This window comes from Scomber japonicus, chromosome 21 (assembly GCF_027409825.1).
Source record: "Scomber japonicus isolate fScoJap1 chromosome 21, fScoJap1.pri, whole genome shotgun sequence".
In the NCBI taxonomy this organism is placed as follows: Eukaryota; Metazoa; Chordata; class Actinopteri; order Scombriformes; family Scombridae; genus Scomber; species Scomber japonicus.
Window position 1 is genome coordinate 14,811,851 of NC_070598.1, and position 22,736 is coordinate 14,834,586.

General features: G+C 39.9%; 1 protein-coding gene across 1 annotated transcript in view; it reads left to right on the forward strand.

The window, feature by feature from the left end:
• Nucleotides 1–784: 784 nt before the first annotated feature.
• pola1 (polymerase (DNA directed), alpha 1) overlaps nucleotides 785–22,736 on the forward strand; it is a 53,001-nt gene continuing 31,049 nt past the window's right edge. The window contains exons 1-26 of the mRNA XM_053342409.1: nucleotides 785–895; nucleotides 1,445–1,572; nucleotides 2,118–2,214; nucleotides 2,289–2,366; nucleotides 2,479–2,594; nucleotides 2,721–2,783; nucleotides 3,127–3,228; nucleotides 3,330–3,483; nucleotides 3,590–3,749; nucleotides 4,032–4,204; nucleotides 4,309–4,421; nucleotides 4,852–4,965; nucleotides 5,068–5,142; nucleotides 5,258–5,396; nucleotides 5,536–5,690; nucleotides 5,788–5,872; nucleotides 5,983–6,044; nucleotides 6,378–6,467; nucleotides 7,288–7,404; nucleotides 7,491–7,666; nucleotides 7,832–7,961; nucleotides 8,518–8,637; nucleotides 8,731–8,821; nucleotides 8,909–9,033; nucleotides 9,194–9,343; nucleotides 11,139–11,261. Of these exons, the coding sequence (XP_053198384.1) occupies nucleotides 856–895; nucleotides 1,445–1,572; nucleotides 2,118–2,214; nucleotides 2,289–2,366; nucleotides 2,479–2,594; nucleotides 2,721–2,783; nucleotides 3,127–3,228; nucleotides 3,330–3,483; nucleotides 3,590–3,749; nucleotides 4,032–4,204; nucleotides 4,309–4,421; nucleotides 4,852–4,965; nucleotides 5,068–5,142; nucleotides 5,258–5,396; nucleotides 5,536–5,690; nucleotides 5,788–5,872; nucleotides 5,983–6,044; nucleotides 6,378–6,467; nucleotides 7,288–7,404; nucleotides 7,491–7,666; nucleotides 7,832–7,961; nucleotides 8,518–8,637; nucleotides 8,731–8,821; nucleotides 8,909–9,033; nucleotides 9,194–9,343; nucleotides 11,139–11,261 (2,976 nt within the window). The 5' untranslated portion in view covers nucleotides 785–855. The remainder of the gene's footprint in view (nucleotides 896–1,444; nucleotides 1,573–2,117; nucleotides 2,215–2,288; nucleotides 2,367–2,478; nucleotides 2,595–2,720; nucleotides 2,784–3,126; nucleotides 3,229–3,329; nucleotides 3,484–3,589; nucleotides 3,750–4,031; nucleotides 4,205–4,308; nucleotides 4,422–4,851; nucleotides 4,966–5,067; nucleotides 5,143–5,257; nucleotides 5,397–5,535; nucleotides 5,691–5,787; nucleotides 5,873–5,982; nucleotides 6,045–6,377; nucleotides 6,468–7,287; nucleotides 7,405–7,490; nucleotides 7,667–7,831; nucleotides 7,962–8,517; nucleotides 8,638–8,730; nucleotides 8,822–8,908; nucleotides 9,034–9,193; nucleotides 9,344–11,138; nucleotides 11,262–22,736) is intronic.

Here is a 22,736-nt window from a genome sequence, read left to right on the forward strand (position 1 = left end):
GCCTATGTAAATCCCAGAAACATTGCACACGTATATAACCTCAGGAACTTCTGCATTGCACATTTATAGGCTATATTGCAGATTTACTTACTGTACACAGAGATTGTTTATTGAAGCCTATATTGTTTTTAATTTTAATTTTCTTTTATTTATCTTATCACTTTCTGCTACTTTTCTTCCCACTATACTGCTTGTGTCAATTTTAATGGGGGGGATCAATAAAGACTTCATCTGAAAAGTAATCTAACAATAAAAGGCCAAGCAATGTAGTGGAATAAAGATAAAGATAAAGATAAAGATAAAGATAAAGATAAAGATACATTTATTAATCCCACAGTGGGGATTGCTGTAGCAATCTACAGCAGCTCAAACAATAGTCATATAAAAAAAAGAAAGAAGAAAAAACCAAACACACAAAAAACAGATGTATACAGCAATAAAATTAAAAACTAAATAAAAACGACCCTAAAATGCAATTATAACACACACACACACAAACACACACACACACACACACACACACACACACACACACACACACACACACACACACACATATGTATGTATGTATATATATATATACACATACATACATACATACATACATAAAATAAAATACCTCATATCCTAGTTTGAACACCACTATGTAGAAAAGTATATCAGAGTAAAAACCGGTTACGTAGAACAACGCTGCCGCCGTGCGTACGGATTGGGAAACAGCGCGTCGTTTCATTGGCTGTCAGTGCTGGGGCGTCACATCCGGCATATGACTTTCCCCGGGAAGGTGATTTGGCGCGGACTGTCGTTGTTGTGTTTCTGTCAGCGACAAAACGATAAAGACAGAGAGTTAAACTTATGGCTCCGATATCAAACCCAGACAAAGACATGGACGGCGGTGAGTTTGTGTATCGTGTCGTTTTGTTTGTCGACTTAACCCAAGTGCACAAGTAAAGCAAAAAGTTAGAACTAGCTAACACAGTAGCTAGCGTGCACTGAAATACTACCATTGAGAGCAGTTTTAGCCTATTATATGTGTCTGTAAGTGCGTCTGCTAGCTAACAGTTTATCATAATGTGTCTAGTGTTCAAGGTGACAGAGAAAAACACATACAGACTAACTTAAAGTGCGCTATCGTTTTTCATTTTCGTTTTTCATTTTTGACTTAATGACGCGACTTCGCAGGCCTCTTATAAGATATATTCATTAACTAACCTTCATTTCTATCATAGAAATAATAAGTAACCGTAACAAAACAACTCAAACTAGTTAAGTGTCTTCATGTTGAAATAGCAGCTGCCAAGAGGAAAAGTAGCAACGCACTGCGCCTGCGCTCCTCAAACAAGGACCTATACCGAGCTAGGCAACAACTGTGATGTCCCACACCTGCTGCTGCTGCGTCTTATTGATATGTGTGTTTGTCTGTGTCTTTCTATCTCTCTCCCAGATGATGGAGGAGATGTCTGTAGTTTGGCCAAGTCACGCTCCAGACGGGAGAAGAGAGAGAAGGTGGGGAGGAAGTCTGCTCTGGAGCAGCTCAAGAAAGCCAAGAAGGGAGAAAAGATCAAATATGAGGTAAGACAGGCTTAATGTAAGTCTACTCATTGCTTTGACAGAGCTGCTACCACACAACACCTGTCAGAGCATCATAACGTGATTGATGTGCATATTTGGGCCTTTGGATCCACAGCTTTGTTCAACAAAATATTCTTTAAATTCCCACTCTGCTCGGAAGTTGTAGTGTCTGTTACACTTATATCAAACTTTATTGAACAACTTTGCATTTCAAATATTTTTCCGCAAAAAGGATGGTTTTATATCTTGTATTAAGTTGAACTTTTATGTGATATTATCCAGCAATGTAATGCTGGATACTAATTAAATATAATAATTCATAGATGTTGTGATGATTTTATTGTATTGTGTTATGAGTCCATGTAAACAGTATTTGAAAACCAACAAAATAAATTATTGTGAGTTTTTCTGATATATAACATAACACTGGAGCACACTTCATTGATCAATACTGAAAACATCTTATTAATAATTAGTTTTGATATACATTTTAAGCATGTCCAGCTCTTCGTAGGTGATTGTTAATTAATGTTCATGTTTTCCAGGTGGAGGAGTTTGCCGGCGTGTATGAGGAGGTGGATGAGGAGCAGTACTCGAAGATGGTCCGTGACAGACAAGAGGATGACTGGATTATCGATGATGGTGAGACTCACTCTCATATATCACTGTAACAGAATATGTCATTTGGAGGTCTTAATGTCTTTTTTCTTTCTCAGATGGAACCGGATATGTGGAGGATGGAAGAGAAATCTTTGATGACGAATTGCATGATGATGTAGTAGAAAAAAACAAAGGTAAACACCAGTGCTGCATTGTGAGCGTGGAAGGATGTACTTACTGATTGTTTTGGGGTTTTTTTGCAAGTGGGTGAACTTCTGTGTGACTAGTTTCAATTTGTGTTTGTAGGAAAAGTGGGAGCCAAGAGAGAAGACTCGAAGAAAAATGTGAAAAAAACTGCCGTAGCAAAGCCCAACAGCATTAAGAGCCTATTCATGAACAGTAATGTCAAGAAGCAAGCTGAGGTTGGTTTTTGTTCGCAGCATCGATCTATTTGGACTGCAAATTTTACCAAGTGCGCCACGTGGGAAACAAATCAGAGCAGAACTCAGGTCTTGAATTGACCGAAAATATAATTTTGCCTCTTGCAGAAAGACGTGGACCTGTCCAAAGATGACCTATTAGGAGATATCTTACAGGACCTGCACTCTGAGGTTGGTAACATACAATCAAGGCAATGCAGAACATAATTGAACTAAATTTAGTGTCAACTAATGTGTTTGATTTTCTCTGTGGAGCCACAATGATTATGTAATGTATTGAGCTACCTGTTTGCTATAATTAACTAAATGCTTCCTGCACGTTGACATTTACATTGATGCTTTTAGCTGATGTGTAATGAGTGAGTAGAAAAGGACAAAGTGTTGATTCAGTAATTAAACCTATAACCAGTCAGTTATGTCACAGCTCTGTTCTCTCCTTATCTTTCTTTTCTTCATTCTTATATGATATATTATAGGATTTGCTTTTTAAATGTGTCTCGCTCTGTTGTCCCAGAAACCGAGTCTTCTCACTCCTCCACCAGTCGTCACTCTGAAGAAAAAGAAGTCTCTTGGATCACCCATGAATCCATTCTCCATCAAACCTCAGATGCCAAAGGTAACTTATCATCACAGTTTTCTATTGTACTCTTGAGTTCTTATTAAATAGCATGGGGCCAATTTAAACACTTCATTAAAATACTGTCCTTCACATACCAGGAGTCACCCTCAGCTACAGGGTTAAAGGCTAAAGTGATCCGTCCACCACCTCCTGACCTAACCCCCAGGCCATCAGCCCGCCGTCCTCCTTCTACACCTGTTCTTACTGTGGAGAAGGAAAGAACAGAAGCAGAGGAGGTAGACGAAGAGAAAGGTAATACTAAATACACGAACTCTGAAACTTTACTACCCGTTGCTCTATTCTCCCTTCTAGAAACACTCAACTTTTATTTTAACTTTCATGGTAATGCCTTGCTCAGGGAATGATGCTCTAGCATTTGATGAGGTGGACTTTGATGAGCCCATGGAGGTTGAGCTTGAGGAGGAAAAGCCTGAAGTTAGAGAAGAAGCTAAAACGGCAGCATCAGCAGCTGCAGTTAAAGTGGAGCCCAAAGTGGAGCTGCAGGACCCTGTCCTCATGTGAGTCTTTCATCTGCTCAAAATATTTGACATATAAATAAATATGTTTACATGCTCTATATAGAAGTAGCAGATGGACTCTTATGTTTGCACCATATTTCCCTAAGATAACTTGTTGTGTTTGAAGCAGCATTTTAAAAAAAATTATATGGTTACATTTTGAATTACTCATCACATATAAACCAATTGACCAGTCTTGTGTTATAGCCTTGCATTCTTTTTGTGATTTGAGAACATTTAACATCACAGCAGCACTTTATGCCTCTTTATGTCCTTTTCCAGATCCAGCAGGATTGGAAGTTCTTGGGGACAAGAGGAGGAGAGCGAAGTCAGTGAGGCTCCAGCAGAGGTACAGGTGGACTCCAGCAAACTCCCGCTGGCGGAAGGGCCTGACGGAGAGCAGGTTTTCAGATTCTATTGGTTGGATGCGTTTGAAGACCAATATAACCAACCAGGTAAGGAACAACGCATCTCAAGTGGGAAACATATTCTCTGTTTGATGTCATGACCTGTTCAGATTCGTAGAGTGCTCCCTCACATTTTAATATCTTTGGCCTAGGTGTGGTGTACCTGTTTGGAAAGGTGTGGATCGAGTCAGCCTTGTCTCACGTCAGCTGCTGCGTGTCCGTCAAGAACATTGAGCGGACCATGTACTTCCTGCCTCGTGAATATGTAAGTTTCCTGCTTTGTTATATGCCAGTCTAAGCGTAAGCGATTGAGTTTATATAATTGGTGCAGATTTTCTATCACTAGTGTGTCTAATTGGATAAAAACACCTTTTGCTTCAGCCTTAGTTAGGATTATTGGTCAGTTATCATTAATTTTAATCTTGACAATTCATACTATTAAGTTTAATATTTCCTGGAATTAAAAGAGTAAGATTGTGATTCATTTGTGTAAGTCCATGCATTACCATCTAAGATGCAGTATACAGAACATTCTCCTGTACTTATCCATATAAATCTTTTGATAATAAGCTTGAAGAAAGCTCTAATCTGCTTAGTCTAGATTTGGCAGCACATTCCTGCATGTCATTTTATGTGTCTCATCTATACGATTGAGAAAATCCTTATTAAGTATTTGGCTGTGTTTCGATTAACAGAAAGTGAACCCCAAGACTGGAGAGGTGTCGGACACACCTGTGGGACTGATGGATGTTTACCAGGAGTTCAATGAGCTCTCTGAGAAGTTCAAGATCATGAAGTTCAAGTCCAAGGTACTGACCCTGATTGGATTGTAAAGCATCATTTTTTTGGGGATTTTTTGGGAAGTGGAAAATCTCACGTGTTTGTGACTTTTGCTCTCTTTCCCACTGCAGAAAGTAGATCGGAACTATGCCTTTGAAATACCTGATGTGCCTACTCAGTGCGAGTACCTGGAAGTCAGATATTCTGTGAGTGAACACACACATACAGCCTTTTCCGGATTGCAGGAAGAAATTAATGAAAGATATGTTATTGTTTTTAATGAAAACTTGTTCATCTTTTCGGTAAATAATGTTTTTGCAGGCTGAGTTCCCTGCGCTGCCTTCTGACCTTAAGGGGGCGACCTTTTCCCACATTTTTGGAACCAACACCTCCAGTCTGGAGCACTTTCTCCTCAGCAGGAAGATTAAAGGGCCGTGCTGGCTGGACATCAAGACACCACGTGAGGATGATATATATACATTTTTAAAAAGATAATTCTTAATTAATAATTCTGCATTTAGTTGTACTTTATTTTATGAGAAGAAGTCTGCTTATAACAAGAACAAGCCATACTGAAAAATATTTTGTGTCTATGTTAGAGCTGATGAACCAGCCAGTCAGCTGGTGTAAGGTGGAGGCTATGGCACTGAGGAGTGACCTGGTCACTGTGGTCAAAGACTTGTCACCACCACCCATTACCGTCATGTCCATCAGCCTCAAGACCGTCCAGAACCCCAAAACACATCAAAACGAGGTCAGAACACTTTGAGCTGCACAAGTGACCAAATATACTGCTTGACATTATGAAGTAAAGATTAAGTATGTAAGTGATTCTGTTCTTTTCCTCTCAGATTGTTTCCCTGGCGGCACTTGTTCACTATCAGTTTCCCATGGATAAAGCTCCACCTCAGCCTCCCTACCAGTCACATTTCTGTGGTGAGTTATTTCTATAAATGTTTCTGCATGTTGAATACATTCAGTATAAATTAGATGTAAATATATGACAGGTCATTATAGGAATATTAATTTTCTTTTTGTTTTTTCAGTGATCAGTAAACCTGCTGACTGTATCTTCCCGTACGACTTCAAAGACGCTGTGAAGAAGAAAGTGAGTGGCTACAGCTTGTTTCTACTCATTGTTATTTGTGTTTTTGAAAAGGAAAATGTCATCAACATTTAACATTGATATTTCAGAAAGATCAGTAGTTTGGATATTTACAGATTTTTTACAAATGTTGAAGGGATAAGAAACTGTCAATTATGGAAAACAAATAAATGTGATATATTATATTCCATAGTACTTTACAGATTGGTATTTGGCATTATTTATACAAATTGTAGATTTTATTTTAAATAATAATGAGTATTTTTCTCTTATATGACATTTTGCTGAAGTGAATGTGATCAAAACATTGATGATGTGACTGCTTCCCTCCGTTAGAATGGAAAAGTGGAGATAGCTGCTACGGAGCGGACTCTGCTCGGCTTCTTTCTAGCCAAGATGCACAAAATTGATCCTGATGTGCTTGTGGTGAGTTTGAGTCTTTTGGATTTTCAGATTTGTAAAAGAGACTTATTTCACAACCTTTTACAAATTGAAGTAAAGAAAGGAGGGTTTTTTCCCCCTGCAGTAGTGGTGTATTTTTAATTACAGCTGCAAGTAATGATTATTTTCTTAAGTAGTCATTTTGAAAATAGTGAAAATTGACAGCTAATTTCTTGAAGCTCGTGGTGACGTCTTCAAATGTCTTGTTTTATCTGATCAACTAAAATGTAATGACATTTGGTTTACTATCATTTATGACACAAAAAATCCTCACATTTGGTTTTTGGTTTTTGGTTTAAAAAATACTTAAGCCAATTAACCAATTATCAAAATAGTTGCTGATTCATTTTCCGTCAACCAACTAATTGTTACAGCTATTTCTTTTTTTTAAACAATATATTTATTGTTTTTGGCATAAAAAATGTACATTAACGAGTACAACAACATTTAGGAACACCCCCCCCCCCATCCTCAACAACATATACATTCTGGGAAAAAGAAAAATTACACAAGACAAAGAAAGAAAGAAAATTAAATCTACATGAAATAGAATAAATAACTGGCCTCTAGCATCCTTATTATTTACAGTAATCCTCTCTATAGCTGACATGGGGGGCTCATTCAAGGAGTTAGGAGGAGATCTTTTAAAAATTGTTGCAGCTTTATTATATTATGTAAGTTGTCTAACTTTCTCACAGCTAATGAGATTGTCTAATTGCTAAAAATATCTGCTTGTAAGTCACTTATATTTCATCAGGATAAAAAACATTAAACAAACCCATTTGTCCTTGTTGTATTCCTGTAGGGTCACGACATCTTCGGTTTTGACCTGGAAGTGCTTCTCCAGCGCATCAATGTGTGCAAAGTTCCCCACTGGTCTAAGATCGGACGCCTCAGGAGGTCCAACATGCCCAAATTAGGGGTAAGAATAACAAAAATCTCCTTAAGAAGAGGGGTTCTAGTTTTGATGTACCATAGCGCACATCCCTAAAGATCATATGTTTTCAGGGTCGTGGCTCCTTTGCAGAGAAGAGCGCCACCTGCGGCCGTCTGGTGTGTGATGTCGAGATCTCAGCTAAAGAGCTGATTCGCTGCAAAAGTTACCATCTGACCGAACTGGTCGCACAGTTGCTCAAGAAGGAGAGAGTTACTGTCCCTCAAGAAGATATCAAGAATCTATACAGGTGGGTTTGTCTTTAAAAGTTTATTATTATTATTATTGTTGTTGTTGTTGTTATTTTGTGCTCTGTGGATTTTTGTGTTATCAGGACAGCATTTCTTGAAAGGGAGGTGTGTTGGTTCATACATACACACAGTTGTTTTATCTTGTTTGAATTTCTGTACCTCAGTGACTCTCCTCACCTGCTCTACCTGCTGGAGTTGACATGGACAGACGCCAAGCTAATCCTCCAGATCATGTGTGAGCTCAACGTGCTGCCACTGGCCCTGCAGATCACCAACATCGCCGGCAACGTCATGGTAACGCACTTTACCTTCACATTGATTAATCCACCATCACAGCAAGTTGCAAGTACAGTATAAACACATATAATGATTCAAATAATACGATAATAATAAGTTTGAACCGAACTGATTTGAGAATGGGCTCTGGAGAAAAGCGGCCTCTCAAAACTAAAATTGTTTGCACTACTAACATGACTCAAAAACTACAGACTATTTCAAAAACACATGACAAAAGCACACAGGGATGGAAAATCGTTGACGTTTTTAAATTCAAGGCTTTTACCTTTTCTCACTTGTTCACCGAAAATTGAAGCCAGAAACAAAACAGTTTGCAGACAAAAGCAGGACTTTGTTCTCGGGTGAATGAAGAGAAAAAGTAAAGGGGGAAGAGAGTTGAAGCTTTAAATGTTTGAATTCTTTATCAAGACATAGAGGACAGAGTATAAACATTTTAGACTTAGTTGGATTAGAACTTTAAATCTAATCAGAAACAGCCTCACAGCCTACGCTTCATGATGTTTTCCTTTTGCTAATGTTATTTCTCTTCTGTCTTTCTGTTGTTTCTCTGCAGTCTCGTACTCTGATGGGTGGCCGCGCTGAGAGGAATGAGTTCCTGTTGCTTCACGCCTTCCATGATAAGAACTACATTGTCCCTGACAAACCCTCCTTCAAAAAGACCCAACTGGAGACGGTAAAGACACACAAATATACGGCTTCCTCTTTTATTATAGTGTGCAGTCATTTAACAGATGTTTCCCGCTCTTTCTCTTTGTTCCCATTCCAGGTTGAGGGAGAGGAAGATGTGAATGCAGGGAAAGGCAAGCGTAAGAAGAAGGCAGCCTATGCTGGAGGTCTGGTGCTGGATCCTAAAGTTGGTGAGTGTGTTGTGAGTCTAAAGCTTTCTTTTTGAATCTTTATCATCTTTCACATTGTGTTAATAATATCCCTTCATCTCTCTGCAGGTTTCTATGACAAGTTTGTGTTGCTGCTCGACTTCAACAGCCTGTATCCGTCTATCATCCAGGAGTTCAACATCTGCTTCACCACTGTGCAGAGAGAGGCGTACAATGCACAGAAGAAGAATGAGGTGTGTGATACACATGGGTACAACAACATGATTCTTTAATAGAAAATAAAGTTCTGGGGTAAAACACTCACTCTCCAACATACCAGGTACATAGGTATGGAAAGAAGTGGACATTTTGTTTCCTGAAAAAAAGTTTTAAGTCTTGTTTCCATGGTAACAGGAGGATGAGTCTGAAGAGATTCCTGAGATCCCAGATTCCAGCCTGGATATGGGAATCCTGCCCAAGGAAATCAGGAAGCTGGTGGAGAGACGTAGACAAGTGAAGCAGCTGATGAAAGCACAAGACATCAACCCGGACCTCTACCTGCAGGTACACACACACACACACACACACACACACACACACACACATATTTTGTGTAGTATTTGCTCACAACATGCACTGTGTTGAATATCCAGATTGTGACACATTGTATATCTAAGTGTTTTATTTTAATTTCAGTTAGTATACACTTCCTTTTAGTTTGTATTGAATGGTTAATTCCCACTTTTGCTTCCATGATCCCAAAAACATACACATAATGTTGAGCCCATTAATGCTGATGTACCTAAAACTGATGCTGCACCCCAAATCTATTGAGTGTCCTGTAGGCTTGAAACAAGGCTGTTAAATGTGGGTAGCTTTGACTGTGGTCAGTTTGAGATCATTTTAGATATATAGGATTTCAGCGATGACAGTGATTTCATAATGCTGTCTTTCTGCATGTGTAGTATTTTCTACTTTGTAATTGTTATTGCCAGATTATGGAGACATGTACTTAATTTGTGTTGCAGTTAGGCATGGGCCGGTATGAGATTCTGACGGTATGATAACCTTAGGTAAAAATATCACGGTTTCACGGTATTATGATTACGGCTATAAAATGTGATATTTTGAAATGTCTGTATTTAAAAACAAAAAAAAGTTGTTTTTTTCCCATTGAACAGTCTTTTATTTTTAGTAAATATGTATTTAAAATAAAAAATAAAAAAATAACTGAATTATTTCTAAATAAAAAATAAAAAATAAAGTGCAGTCCTTTAACTGAGGCTAAACCTGCAGCTCAAGTCACGACATAAATGAATTATTTTTAGTGAAAAAAAAACACAAAATGCAAATAAATGCAATCACTTAACCTGTGGCTCAAGATCAGAACATAAATAATTGAAAAAAGTAAAAACACTTCTAAGATAAATATAAATAAATTAATGCAGGCAGGAGCTTAAAACTGAATCTCAACAGTTTTTGGAGACTTGCTCACGATCATATAGGATGTATTTCCTCCTCGTGCTGCTACTGTCCGGGACCTTCTTCCTCCAAGACGCGGCCGTCTGTCTTTTTACGGTAGCCTTATAAGTATAAATACAGCCGACTTGGCGCTTTTAGACGGGAGGAAAGTTCGGGGGGCTCGCCTCCTTTCAGCCATCGTACAGCCCGCAGAGCTACCTGCTTGTAACAGCAACCGGAGGTGCACCGGAGGAGGGCTACTTTACGCTGCAGCTGCACGCGACCTGAGGGACCTCCACTCTCTCTCTGACGAGACGTCACATTAAAAAAAAACCCCGCTCATACCGCAGGAACGGTATGACGGAAGATTTTAGTGGTTTTGAAACCGTGACTTTTTCATACCGTGGTATACCTTGAAACCGGTAACCGGCCCATGCCTAGTTGCAGTATTTCCTTAAACCTGTGGAGATGGAAGTAACATGTAGTAATAATATAACTGTATTCATATAGCACCTTTTTAAAAACAAAGTGTAAAAAGTCCTTTAATAGTCAAAGCAATGGCAGCGCAATACAAAAGCAAAGACTTATGACACAGAAAGCAATAACAATGCCAATATTACATTTGGTCAAAAAATCTATAAATCGAGAAAATAATCTGTAGATTAATCAATAATGAAAATAATTGCTAGTTGCAGCCCTAATTGGAACAGAAGCATATCAGATGGACAGCAATAAGGCATCAGGAAGTTCATTATTTTGCCCTCTGGTCTTAGCTAAGAGATACAACCAGAGACAATGCCATTTATTAAATGTCCTTCATCTCGGATCATTAGGAGGAATTTAAACTTTTAGACTCATAGAAGCTGTTTGGTCTTATTTGAGTCTGTCTCTTCCTCAGTATGATATCCGTCAGAAGGCTCTGAAGCTGACTGCTAACAGTATGTATGGCTGCCTGGGATTCAGCTACAGCCGCTTCTACGCCAAGCCGCTGGCTGCCCTGGTCACACACAAGGGTAGAGAGGTGAGTCCAGTCCACATACTGAACACACACACACACACAAATGCATAATAATGACTCTGAAGCTTTTATCGATACCAGAAAGATAAGCTACCACGCTTTTCATCCAAATACACTGAACTAAAAAGTGCTCATTGTCAGAAAAGTGAGCCTGTAAAGACACACAGAGAGCAGGCAGGTAAGATGTACAGAACAGAAGTCAAACAGTCTTTTTGTGATTACTTTGTTACCAGTGTTGGCAGAGCAGTTCAATACAAATACAAGTGCTTCCATTTTCATCCACAAGAGGCCACTGCTGCATCAAATTCCACATTTCACAGCCCTCCTTCCTCTATCCCTTTTTTTTTCTTTCTCACTTTTTCTCTCTTTTTTTCATCTCCTGTCCCACGTTTGTCAGCCTTTCTTTTCTATGAATGTGTTTCTCTCTCGCCCTGCACGCTTTTCTAAAGATAATTAATCCTTCAGGTTCATTTTGTCAGAATAACCGCGTTGTTTCAGAGTCCATGATATCAAGAGCCCTGCATGAGTATGTCCTAGTAACAAAATACCAAAGGCACACACATGAAACTCACACTCTCTCCATGTAAAGTGTGATTGTGTAATGACTTCTTTCAACACACACAAATGGAACAACATGGACGTGCACGCTCAATAAATTGGCGCACAGAGGCATGTGTGCTGCGTGACATAAACGGCTAAATCTGGTATTGTAATTGAACACCACACACACACTCTCTCCCACCATGTCAGTGGTAGTACTCATGTTCATTTAATGAGCTCTAACAGTACACATCCTCAGCAGAGGCGTCAGGCTTTGCCTCAGGGGACTCCTTCATTAAGATCCTCTTACACACGCATTGTGTTCCCTAATAGAGGGCAGGGCAGTAACTCAGTGTGCGTGTTTGTTATTTTGTCAGGCCATTTGTGCCTCCAGTCATGTTTGTTGTTTGGCTGGCAGAGCTACATTGTAAAAGGTGCACATTTGATTCGCTGGTACAGGTGGGAGTTTCTCTCCCTCCAGACTCGCTGCTTGTATCTTTGTCAGCAGCCACAGGTGGATGGATTAATTACATTTTACCTCCTTGCTTTATTTAATACAGGAAACATCACTGTTCTCAACTAAGACGTAGGATTCATTTGTGTTGTGATATTTTTGATTGTTGCCCGTTACGCCTCTTGTGCAGTTGAATATTTAAGATGGGTAATTCAAGTCTTCATTCCTACTTTTAAGAGCTTTAATTAATAACTAAATTAAGTTTAATCATCGTCTGTACATTTATTTCTCATCTAAGTATAGGTGTAAAAATTCTTACTACGTTTTTCCTTTTTGTAAATAGTTAACATTCCACTTACACACATTGTTTCTTTTCTTCCCTACATCAATCAAAATCCCTTTTTATATCTGGAGAGTCACCAAACATACAGGAAGTCAGTAACCGACCTTGCAGCATCCCCTCAGAAAACAAACATAATGAAACCAGCTTTTTAAAGTTTCAACTAAAAAAAAGTCTCTGTGTAATCATAGTGTTTGAAACCATATTACTGCAGTTCAGAACCCTTGCCTCATTATGTCCTTTGTATACAGTGCTGTTTACATTGTACACTGTTAAGCAAAGTACTCTGCACACAGTGTCATCAGTGAGGGAAATCAAGAAGAATAAAATGTTTTTTTTCTTTGTATTCACAGTTGTTTGGCCTTTAATACTTAATGCTTCTTCATTAAGTTGCAAAAGTTAAAAAGCTTTTGTTATTGTGGTACTTAATAAAAACTAGACCAACGTGGATCAACTATACACCACTCCTCAACATCAAACCATCAAATACTACAACCTAGAGGACAACCTTTATTAACAGTAATAAATCTATTCAAATCCATCTTCATTCAGGTTTTACTAGTATTGATTCATAAAATCTAATCCAATCTTTTAATGATTGTCATTTAAATCCAAAATGAATCCAGACATCTGCCTTCAGTGGAGCAGCTCCTGCCAAGTTCAACGGGATCTCATGGCCACATCTGGTTGAACGTGATGGGAGTTGCTCCACTGAAGGCCAAGTCTGTTGGACAAAATCTTAAATGACAACTGTCAAGTAGTTCTTCTAAAGCTTTGAGGTTTGTTTGGTGTCATTATCCTGCTGTAGTATGAATCATTCTGCACAAACATGCAAACCAGAGGGTGGGTTCATCATGTATCTGAAGAATGGCTCAGGCTGTAGTCAACAGCAGAAGCATCCAACTCCAGAGGAGGCAAAACACCCCCAGACTTGAATATTCCCACCACCATGCTTCACTGTGGTTTTGATACACTGCAGTATCGTTTTCTCTCCCGTTTGTCTGCTTACAAACACCCTTCTGTTACTGCCATAAATCTCAAACTTGGATTCATCAGTAAATAGGACTTTTTTCCAGCCATCCACTGTGAAATGCTGGTATTTCTTAGCCTGCCCCATGTGTTTGGCCCTGTTTCCACTTCTCAGAAGTGGTTAAGAAACTGCTGCTTGTCTTCTGAGACCACTACAAGTCAGTCCTTTTTTGACAGTACTTGTGCTAATTTGAATCTTGTGTTCTTTAATTAGCAAATTCTGTATCTGTGACGAAGTTGCTTTTCTATCTCAGGGAACTAAGCTTGATGTATCGATCTTCTAATGATGTGTTCACTTCTGGTCTGCATGATCGTGTTTCAAAGCTCCATGCACTGCCCTCTTGGATACCTTTTGTCTATTCATGATTTGATGATAAAAAAAGTCCTCTATTCTGAGAATAACAATTCCACTTATTTCTGATGACATGTTTCCCACCATCACAATACTACTTAGTAAGCAATGATCTGCTGGAAACTTGAGTCGCAGCCATGTTTATTACCGGAGAACATTGGCTGCAAGTTGAGTGACTGGAACAAGCCTCTAATGAGTAGATCAAATCCACCTGAATGTTATCTGAACACTTCAGTGGCAGTGAGACAATCCTTTGTACAGAAGGTCAGATTTCCTTTAGTTAAGTTCGTCAATGCCACACATTTGGTAAAATGTGATCTTTGACCTGGAAATAGTGCAGAATCTTTTTCAATTACATGTCATCACTACTTGTGTTTTTAAATGTGTCTAAAGTCTGATCATTTTCAGGTTTATGTGAAGATTTTAGAGGTGTTCAGTGTGGTCTCAGACTTTTTGACCACAGTGCAAATGTATTTATTATTTAGTTTTTAGCTATTGGACTTTGATAAAGCCATATGCCCTGACTCGCTACGGGGAATTGATTCCTCTTTTTGTGGGCAATAAATTATAAATATTACATTTTGTATGCACAACTTGTCAAAATATCAATTGTTGTGTTGATGTATATTCTCAGATTATATTTTTTTTACATAGATTGCATTCATTAAATGGTTCCAGGTCTTTTTAAAGCTCTGTTTGACGCCTGTTGACGGCCTACTTTGCCTCCTCCTGCTTTTCTCAGCCTTCTAAAGTTACTCAATGTCCTGGTGGGACAGTAAATAAATTGGATTGTGTTTTATTAGGACTTTACTGCGTTAGTACATTGCATACAGTGGAGAGCGATATGACAGATCGAGGTGACATCAAAAGGTCATCGGTCAGATCTGATCCCGTAGGGTGCTGAGTGCATAGCATGGACCCAAATTCGCTGAGGTAGCAGGAGATCCCACTTTGCACGATGTCAGTGTTTTGTTTACTTTGTATCTATGATCCCAGACACACATCTATTTATACTGTATGTTGGGGAGCGTGTGGCGTCATCACAAGCAGGGAGTCCCACCATAAACAAAACATGTTGAGGATAATTTCATGGTCTCCGAAGTCATCAATCTCATATTTGTTTAAAAAAAAACCCTGTCAAGTTAATTATTTAATATATATAAATAATTATCACCCAGTTGGTCATGAACCCGACAAAGCCAGTTATGCTCTAATATTTAAAGCCGTATTTAGACACAAGTCATTCCAGAAAATTTGAATGTGAATGCTGTGATGGCTCGTGATCCTACAAAGAATCAAACCCCCACTCTGCAGTTACACGCAGCTCTGAGCTCATTTTTTGATTAGCTGGACCAACAAAACCAAAGTAAAGCCAGTTAATATAAAACCACAGGCAGCGCTCCCAGGGTCTGAGCTATCACACTGGCCCTGGCAAAAGCAGCTGAGGGGAAGTTTGGTTCAGGGACAAAATGAAGCGGTTTTATTGAATTTGTACGGAGCCCTAAAGTTAAATGACCGTAAGCCAAGTAGTTCTTGCTAGTTTCCGACTGCAGCGAGCCAGAAAGGCCAGCTGGCATTTATAGCGGGGTTTCTAGTGTATTTGTAGGTCTTACCGATTGTACCCCCGCCCCCATGTTAATCGTCACATTTGCACTCTACTTTCAGATCATGATTTAGGAGGCTTTTTATTTTTATAATTGTAACATGTACACCGACTACTACTCTGTCCGCAGTGTAAATCCACTCACCCGCCCCTCGGCGCGTTCCCTTCATCTGTTTGGATGAGTGTCGGAGTGAATGTGCATGTGTTCTGTGTATTTATTGATTGGCTTAGCTCTCATCTTACTCTCACTCTCGTTTTAAATTGAACCCCCCACCCCTGTGGCAGGATGGGTCAGGCCGGGCTCCACTGTGGTTTCTCAGCCCAGGGAGGGTTCAGATGAGGGGGGTTCAAAAAGGGATGACAGACCCTTGGCCTGTGGCTCTTCTGATCAGATTTGCCAAGTTAAGAGGGGAATGCTCCTCCTTAACTCCCCTCCTGACTCTTTCACATCTGTGTCTTGAGTCTTGTATCTAGCTGTCAGAGGTGGGTAGAGTAGCTAAAAATTGTACTCAAGTAAAAGTAAAAAGTAGTCATCCAAATAATTACTTGAGTAAGAGTAAAAAAGTGCTTGGTGAAAAAACTACTCAAGTACTGAGTAACTGTTGAGTAACGTCTGATTAATTTGTTAACACAAGCATTCAATCAGACAGACAAAAATACAAAATAATCATCTTAAGGCAAATTAGAGTTCATCCAATCAATAGAATAATAAAATAATTAAAATTAATTAATTGTATGGTCACGTGACGAGACTGCACGGCTACGTTTGATTGGTGAAACACAGTCACGTCGTAGAGTCTTCGGGGAAGTCTCTCTCACTCTGACAAAATAAAACATTAAAATGAGGCGTACGCAGGGGAGATAAAAATAATGACTCATAGAATACCAAAGAGATAAAAAGAAAAGCAATGAGCTCAATGTAGCCTAATGTAGCGGGGTAAGAGTACAGTTTCTTCTTCACAAATCTACTCAAGTAAAAGTAAAAAGTATAGTGATTTAAAACTACTCAAGTAAATGTAACTGGTTCCTACACACCTCTGCTAGCTGTCTGCATGTGTGTTCACATCCGTGTGCGTGCGTGTGTGTGTGTGTGTGTGTGTGTGTGTGTGTGTGTGTGTTTTAATGCCCATCTGTGTGTGCACAAGTGCTACTGGCCGAACTCTGCCCTTTGTCGGGCGACCATTTGTTGTGGCCCTACTCTGTCCTGGTATGTGTGGGTATTAAGGGGGGCAGGGGGGGGGCGAGGGGGGTATTAAGAGGAAGGTGAAGGTTTTGGATTACACAGCCGAGGGTCCACCACAGATTGATGTCCCCCTCAACCCCTCAGCGTTATTTTGGGTTCTTTTGTATGTTGGCCAGAGAACAGTTGGGTGCAGAGAAAAGCGATATATGAAACGAACAGCAGACATTGACAACATATAGACGACAACGTGCGGTTACAATAGGACCATTAGTGCATTCATCACACCAGAAAGACGTATTGAAAAAAAACAGAGAGAAATAGAGAGATCAGTTGCAGGAAAAACTCTCAAGCATTTGGCTGGTTGCCGGTGTTAATTTCCTATTGTGGTGTTTATGTTGCTAGTCACTGAAGATGGAGGAGTGTCTGAACAGTCAAGGGCACAAAAGCTGCTTTGTGTTGAGCGTAGTTCATCTTTATCTGTGTTTTTATCAGTGTTTTTTTTTCTTTTGGTTCATTAGTTTCCTCGACTTTTGGTCACTGACTTAAAAAAAAGGCACATAAACCTTGTCTTGTCTCTGAGCACAGACTGTGTGTGCGTGTGTGTGTGTGTGCTCGTGTACGTCCTCCTTAATCGAGTGATGTTAACAACACAGACTGTTGGAAGCCGCTGATTGTTGTGGAACGCAGATTGGTTCAACCTTTGACCCTTTTGCCAGCAAATCTGACAACCATTAGCAGGTGTGTGTGTGTGTGTGTGCCGCAGGATGGAGGACGACTCCTGAAAGCCATTCTGCTGTAATTGAGTCTCTGTCCTTGTGTTTAAAAACAGCCTGACAGGAGCTCGTAGTTGACATTATTGGATGGCATGCGGAGCGAGGGATAGAAGCGAGCTTGGGTAACAGAGCCGAGGGTGTGGAGAGGTCAGAGTTTGGTTTAGGTTAAACCTCCGTACGTTTCGTATGAGAGGGTGTGTGAGTTTGTAATGAAGTCTAAGTAAATATTGTTCCCCCCGGTGTCGCTCATTGAGGTTCTATATCATTCCTCTCGTCTCAAGAACCACAAATCATTTCCCCGAATTAGACACAGGAATAACTAAAGCGTCCCATCATGTCTTGTCTGTGCGTCTGTCAGACTATGTGCTGTGATAGTATGTGAGTAAAATACCGTTGCCCCCATTTCTTTCATTCAGGGTCTCAATCACTGCTGGTGTCTCAGAATCACCGGGGTAATTTTTACATTTCCCCGAATTAGATGTAAGAATACATAAGCCTGGCTGCGCTGGTGTGAGTGTCTGCACAGGAATGTATGCATGCTGGTGTCTGGGGAAACAGGGGCTGCATGTTTCCATGGTCCTCTTGTCCCCTTAAAGAGCTGGCTTTGCTCCTGATAGAAGTGGAATTAACAAATAGTCACATGGGAGCAGCGCTGCTATTTTGGCTGCATTAGCTCGTCTGTGAGGGCTGACAGCGGACAGGACACGATTTCAGAATCCAAACTGCGACTTTAGTAACACCTACTAATGAGGCCATGTGAGACTGGGCTAATGGCAGGGATTAGAATTGATAATGGATTGATCGGACATCTGGTGTTTTTATCAGGGTCACTGATGGAGTTGTAAATGAGAGGATAATTAGTAAATGGTTTTAACTGGTTTGGCAAGAAGGTGAAACATATGTTCAGTTCCATTAAAAGCATTTTATTTAGGAACTCTTCTCCATTTATGACCCTAATAAACTGAATCACCCAATCTACTGCATTGTTGCAATGGTAAAACATCAGCAAAATGACAAGTTCTTCAATCATTTTACAACTGGTTTAGTGTTCTATTTACTTTAGGATAGTTGGAAGGTTGTAAACAACATGACTTGGATCATTTGACTGTTACTGAATGTACTGTGTAGAATGTACTGTAGATAGCATAAAATATTATGTAAATGATAACTTGTTTCAACTATATATATATATATTGATAATCAATTGTTTTGACTCATTCTTTAAGAAGTTCCACATTCTTAAATGCAGATATTTTCCAGTGTATGTATACATTGAATATGTTTGGGTTGGGGGCTGTTGGTCAGGACAAAACTACATTTAAAGATGTCACCTTAGGCTTTGGGAAACTGTGATCACCAAACATATAAACTAAAACATTTATTTATTTATTTTATTTATCAAGAAAATAAGTGACATATGAATCAATAAAGAAAATACTTAGTTGCATCTCTAAAGCTGACAGTTTATTTCATCTTCATTAATCTGTTATCTTAAACATCTTCACATCTTAATGAGCCACACTGACGATCCACACATGAAACATTGTTTATTTGCCTGACAACATTTCAAAGATTCATTGGTGTCTGCTATGACAGCACAGGAGGTAATTCACTGACACAGGGATGTGTCCTTTCCAGCTATTAAAGTACCTTATTTTTAATTGACTGGACAGCGGGAGGATTGTTGTCATTGTCGAGTTATTTTCGACTAACGCTGGCGTTTGTGATCTCAGCCGGTTGTATTAAATCAGACACAGCTTTACAACAGGTTGACCCTCCCAGCAGCAGACATGAGAACACAGCTATGTCATCTGCCAGGACAGGTGTGTGTCTGTGTGTGTGTTTTCTGTGTATGTGTGTGCGCATGCATTCTTGCATCCAAGTGAAATCATTTTAGTGAAAGAAGGATTTTGGTTCTCAGTGGGTGTGCTTAGAGTTGTGTGAACATGAAAGCTCACACTAGCAGAAGAGAGACTAGAAATCTTTTATGCATCTTCACGTGTGAGGTTGTTTTAGTGAAAGAGGGGGCCTGTGTGTGCGTGCGTGCGAGTGTGCAAGCGTGTGCGTGTGTACTGTGCGTCCAACAACCCCCAGCTCTGACAGTGGTGTATTCCTCCACAGGTGCTATTTTCAGTCGGCCGACTGTCATCCCAAAATGCTTTTCAGCTGAGTGCTTTTCAAAACAATCGTCACTGGTGCCCTGGGCTCTTTTTACAAGGGCCCTCTGAGGTTTAACATGCCGCCTCTGATCTGCTGATCAGCGGAGTGGTGTATGCTCTGTGTGTGTGTGTGTGTGCGTGTGTGCGTATGTGTAGAGGGGTTCGAGACGGGAGATTGAGGGGTCCTTTGAATCTATTATCCATTCATCACTCAACCAAGCAGGTCAATTAAGACCAATATGCTTATTTAAAATGACAACCTGGCAAAAGACAAAAGATGTTTTGAAGAAGCTGCTGGGGGAGTGGATTGAAATCGAAGATTACATGAGAGCGACATGACAACAAGTCACACAAATCTCTAATAGATAAGGCCAACAAATAACTGAACAACAGCTGGGAGAAGGCGGATATCACCACAAGGCTGAGCCACTCATCAATTAGCATGACAGGGTGCAATAACGCACAGCTAATTGGTACAACTCATGTGCAGGCACACAGGTGCAAAGACATAAGACATTTTTAAAGGCATGAAATTAAAGGAAATTGCAAGCTCAAGTGCTGATTTTACGTTGAGAAATTAGATCTGTGTGTAGATGGTATTGTGTTAAAGGGTTTTGTAAAGGCACTGAACTTTTTTCCACATTAACCTCATCAGTGTGTAATTATTGGATGTTTTTGCTAATTAATCTGTAGGCAAACTAGTTTTTATTTATGATGGTCTGATCATTGAGTGCTCCCGGTTCACTTCATGGCAGGTTTGAGTGTTAGAGACTACAGTGGCACCACTTAACAAAACTCTTTTAGCAACGTCAGTAGGGGCAGCTGCTCTGAAGCCAGCGTCCTCAAGGCTCAAGGCAGATTGTCAGACTTTTCTTTTTTAAAACAGGAAGTACAATAGGAAAATGTCGCCTGTAAGCTGTGCAAGACTGAATTGAAATACTTTAATACACAGCACTCGCTTTTAAAAAAAACTTCTATCAGGTTCAGAAATGCCTGGAATAAGTGCAGCTTCTGACTGCAATTTCATAAAAATCTGACATGTGCAACTTACAGTTTGTATTTCCTGGTTTTAAATGCTGCATTACTGTGAAGTATGTCATTTCCTGAACTTAAGAGACTGTGCTAGCTGTTCTCTTATTTACTTTTTACCCACTTTGTCATTATAGCCACACTACCGATGATTATTTAACAAAAATGTAATTGTGTAAATATTTAGTGAAAGCATCAAGAGTCATCTCTAAATTGTTGTTGCAATATGGACATCGAGGTATTTGGTCAAAAATATTGTGATAATTGATTTTGTCCAAATCGCCCAGCCCTAGTTATAGTAACTAAGTGTTTGGTAGTGTGTGCTAGGGAGACGAGCAATCATAGAAAACATCCTTCCGTTTTCCGTCAAATTTGCCACTCATGTGTTTAAGTTGATGCAGAGACTCAGGCGTATTAATACGCACATTGTCTAAGCTTGAGTAAGTTCATCATTCCTGTTTGAAAACAGTAGCAGCAGTTGATGCCTGTGTGTGTGTGTGTGTGTGTGTGTGTGTGTGTGTGTGTGTGTGTACAGTAGAGTGAGTTCTGTTTTATAAATACATGCATATGACAAAGCATGTCTTTTTTGACATTTGAACTGCTTTGACCTCTCAAGGCTAAAACAATGCAAACTGATCTCTCACCTGTATTTTGGCCTGGGGGAAGGCTAAGGTCGAATAGGGATTATGATGTGAAAAATCCAGAGTTTTCTATTCACAAATCTGCTGTCCTGATCCTTCAGTCAGCGGGAGTGCTCGTCAATGGGCTGCTCAATTACTGTCCAGTCTAATTACACTGTATTAACAGTGAAGAGAAGGGAAGTAAAAGAGGCAGGAATATCAGACAATTGGGTGATGTTTTGCAGTCTGAGAAAAATGGGGAAATAGTAATTTTCAATTTTTCATTTTAACAGATTTTATACATATACAGAGAAGAAAAGAAAATGGGAAAAGCAAGGCAGATGCTCCCCCAAGCGAGATGCTTCAACTAAGTAGGGCACAGACATCCACTTTAATCATTTAAAAAACTCATTTTCATAGAGCAGAGAAGTCCACACATTTCCGTCTGCTCCTGACGTTTGTGTGTTTAACAAGATAGTTGTTTATCAAGCCTGATATCGGTAGGTCGCTAGTTAGCACTAGCTACATGCCAGAGACTGGCTGAATAAAGCAGAATCTGCACTGTTCTCCGTCAACTCCCGTGGCTTCATCTCTGGTAACAGATCAATGTACAGGGTTTTTTCCAGTCTGTCCATCTCATAGATGCACAAATGACTCTGAGGTAGCCTGAGCCAGCCAGTCAGCCATCTCGGATTGAGAGACAGCTGGAGTCAAGATAGTCCTGTAAACTGTCTACATTTGTAACTGTTCACATCACCACATCACAGTTCACACGAGACTATGATGAGAATTACACAATATAGGTGTAAGGTTACGTAACATGAGTCCTCTGTTCAGCTTTTTCAGTTGTTTACCCCAGTATGAGCGGCATGCACGGTGGTGACTAGTGTAGTCATCAGAGGGAAGACAAACACACACTCTTATACCCCCTGGGGCTATGTGTTTGCATTGGTCCATATAATATGTGTGTATCGGTATGCTCACACACACACACAGTCAGTTGCACACATTCCAGTGTCATGGTCAAACGACTTGTCTTTCACACGGTTCATTCCTTAAAGCAGTCTGTCCTGCTGGAACTGACAGCATATGGAAAACCTGTCTAAATGAGTCCCCACATCAATTACATCAACGCATTCTCACCTCGCTCGCCTCACCCCCCCCCCCTCCACCTCCCTTCGCCTCTGTCTCTGTCTTTCCCACATCTCTCTATTCATCACTTCTCTGCCCTTTCGTTCCGTCTATTCTCCGCTCATTCCAGCCTCCACTTCTGTCTCCCTCCTCTTACTCCTCTCTTCTCTTTTATCACATTGAAACGTGTTAGAGGACAGTGACGTTGTAGCTTATATACAGACTAGACTTGGACTGGGAACAGCTTTGCAAAATGGAACTGGGG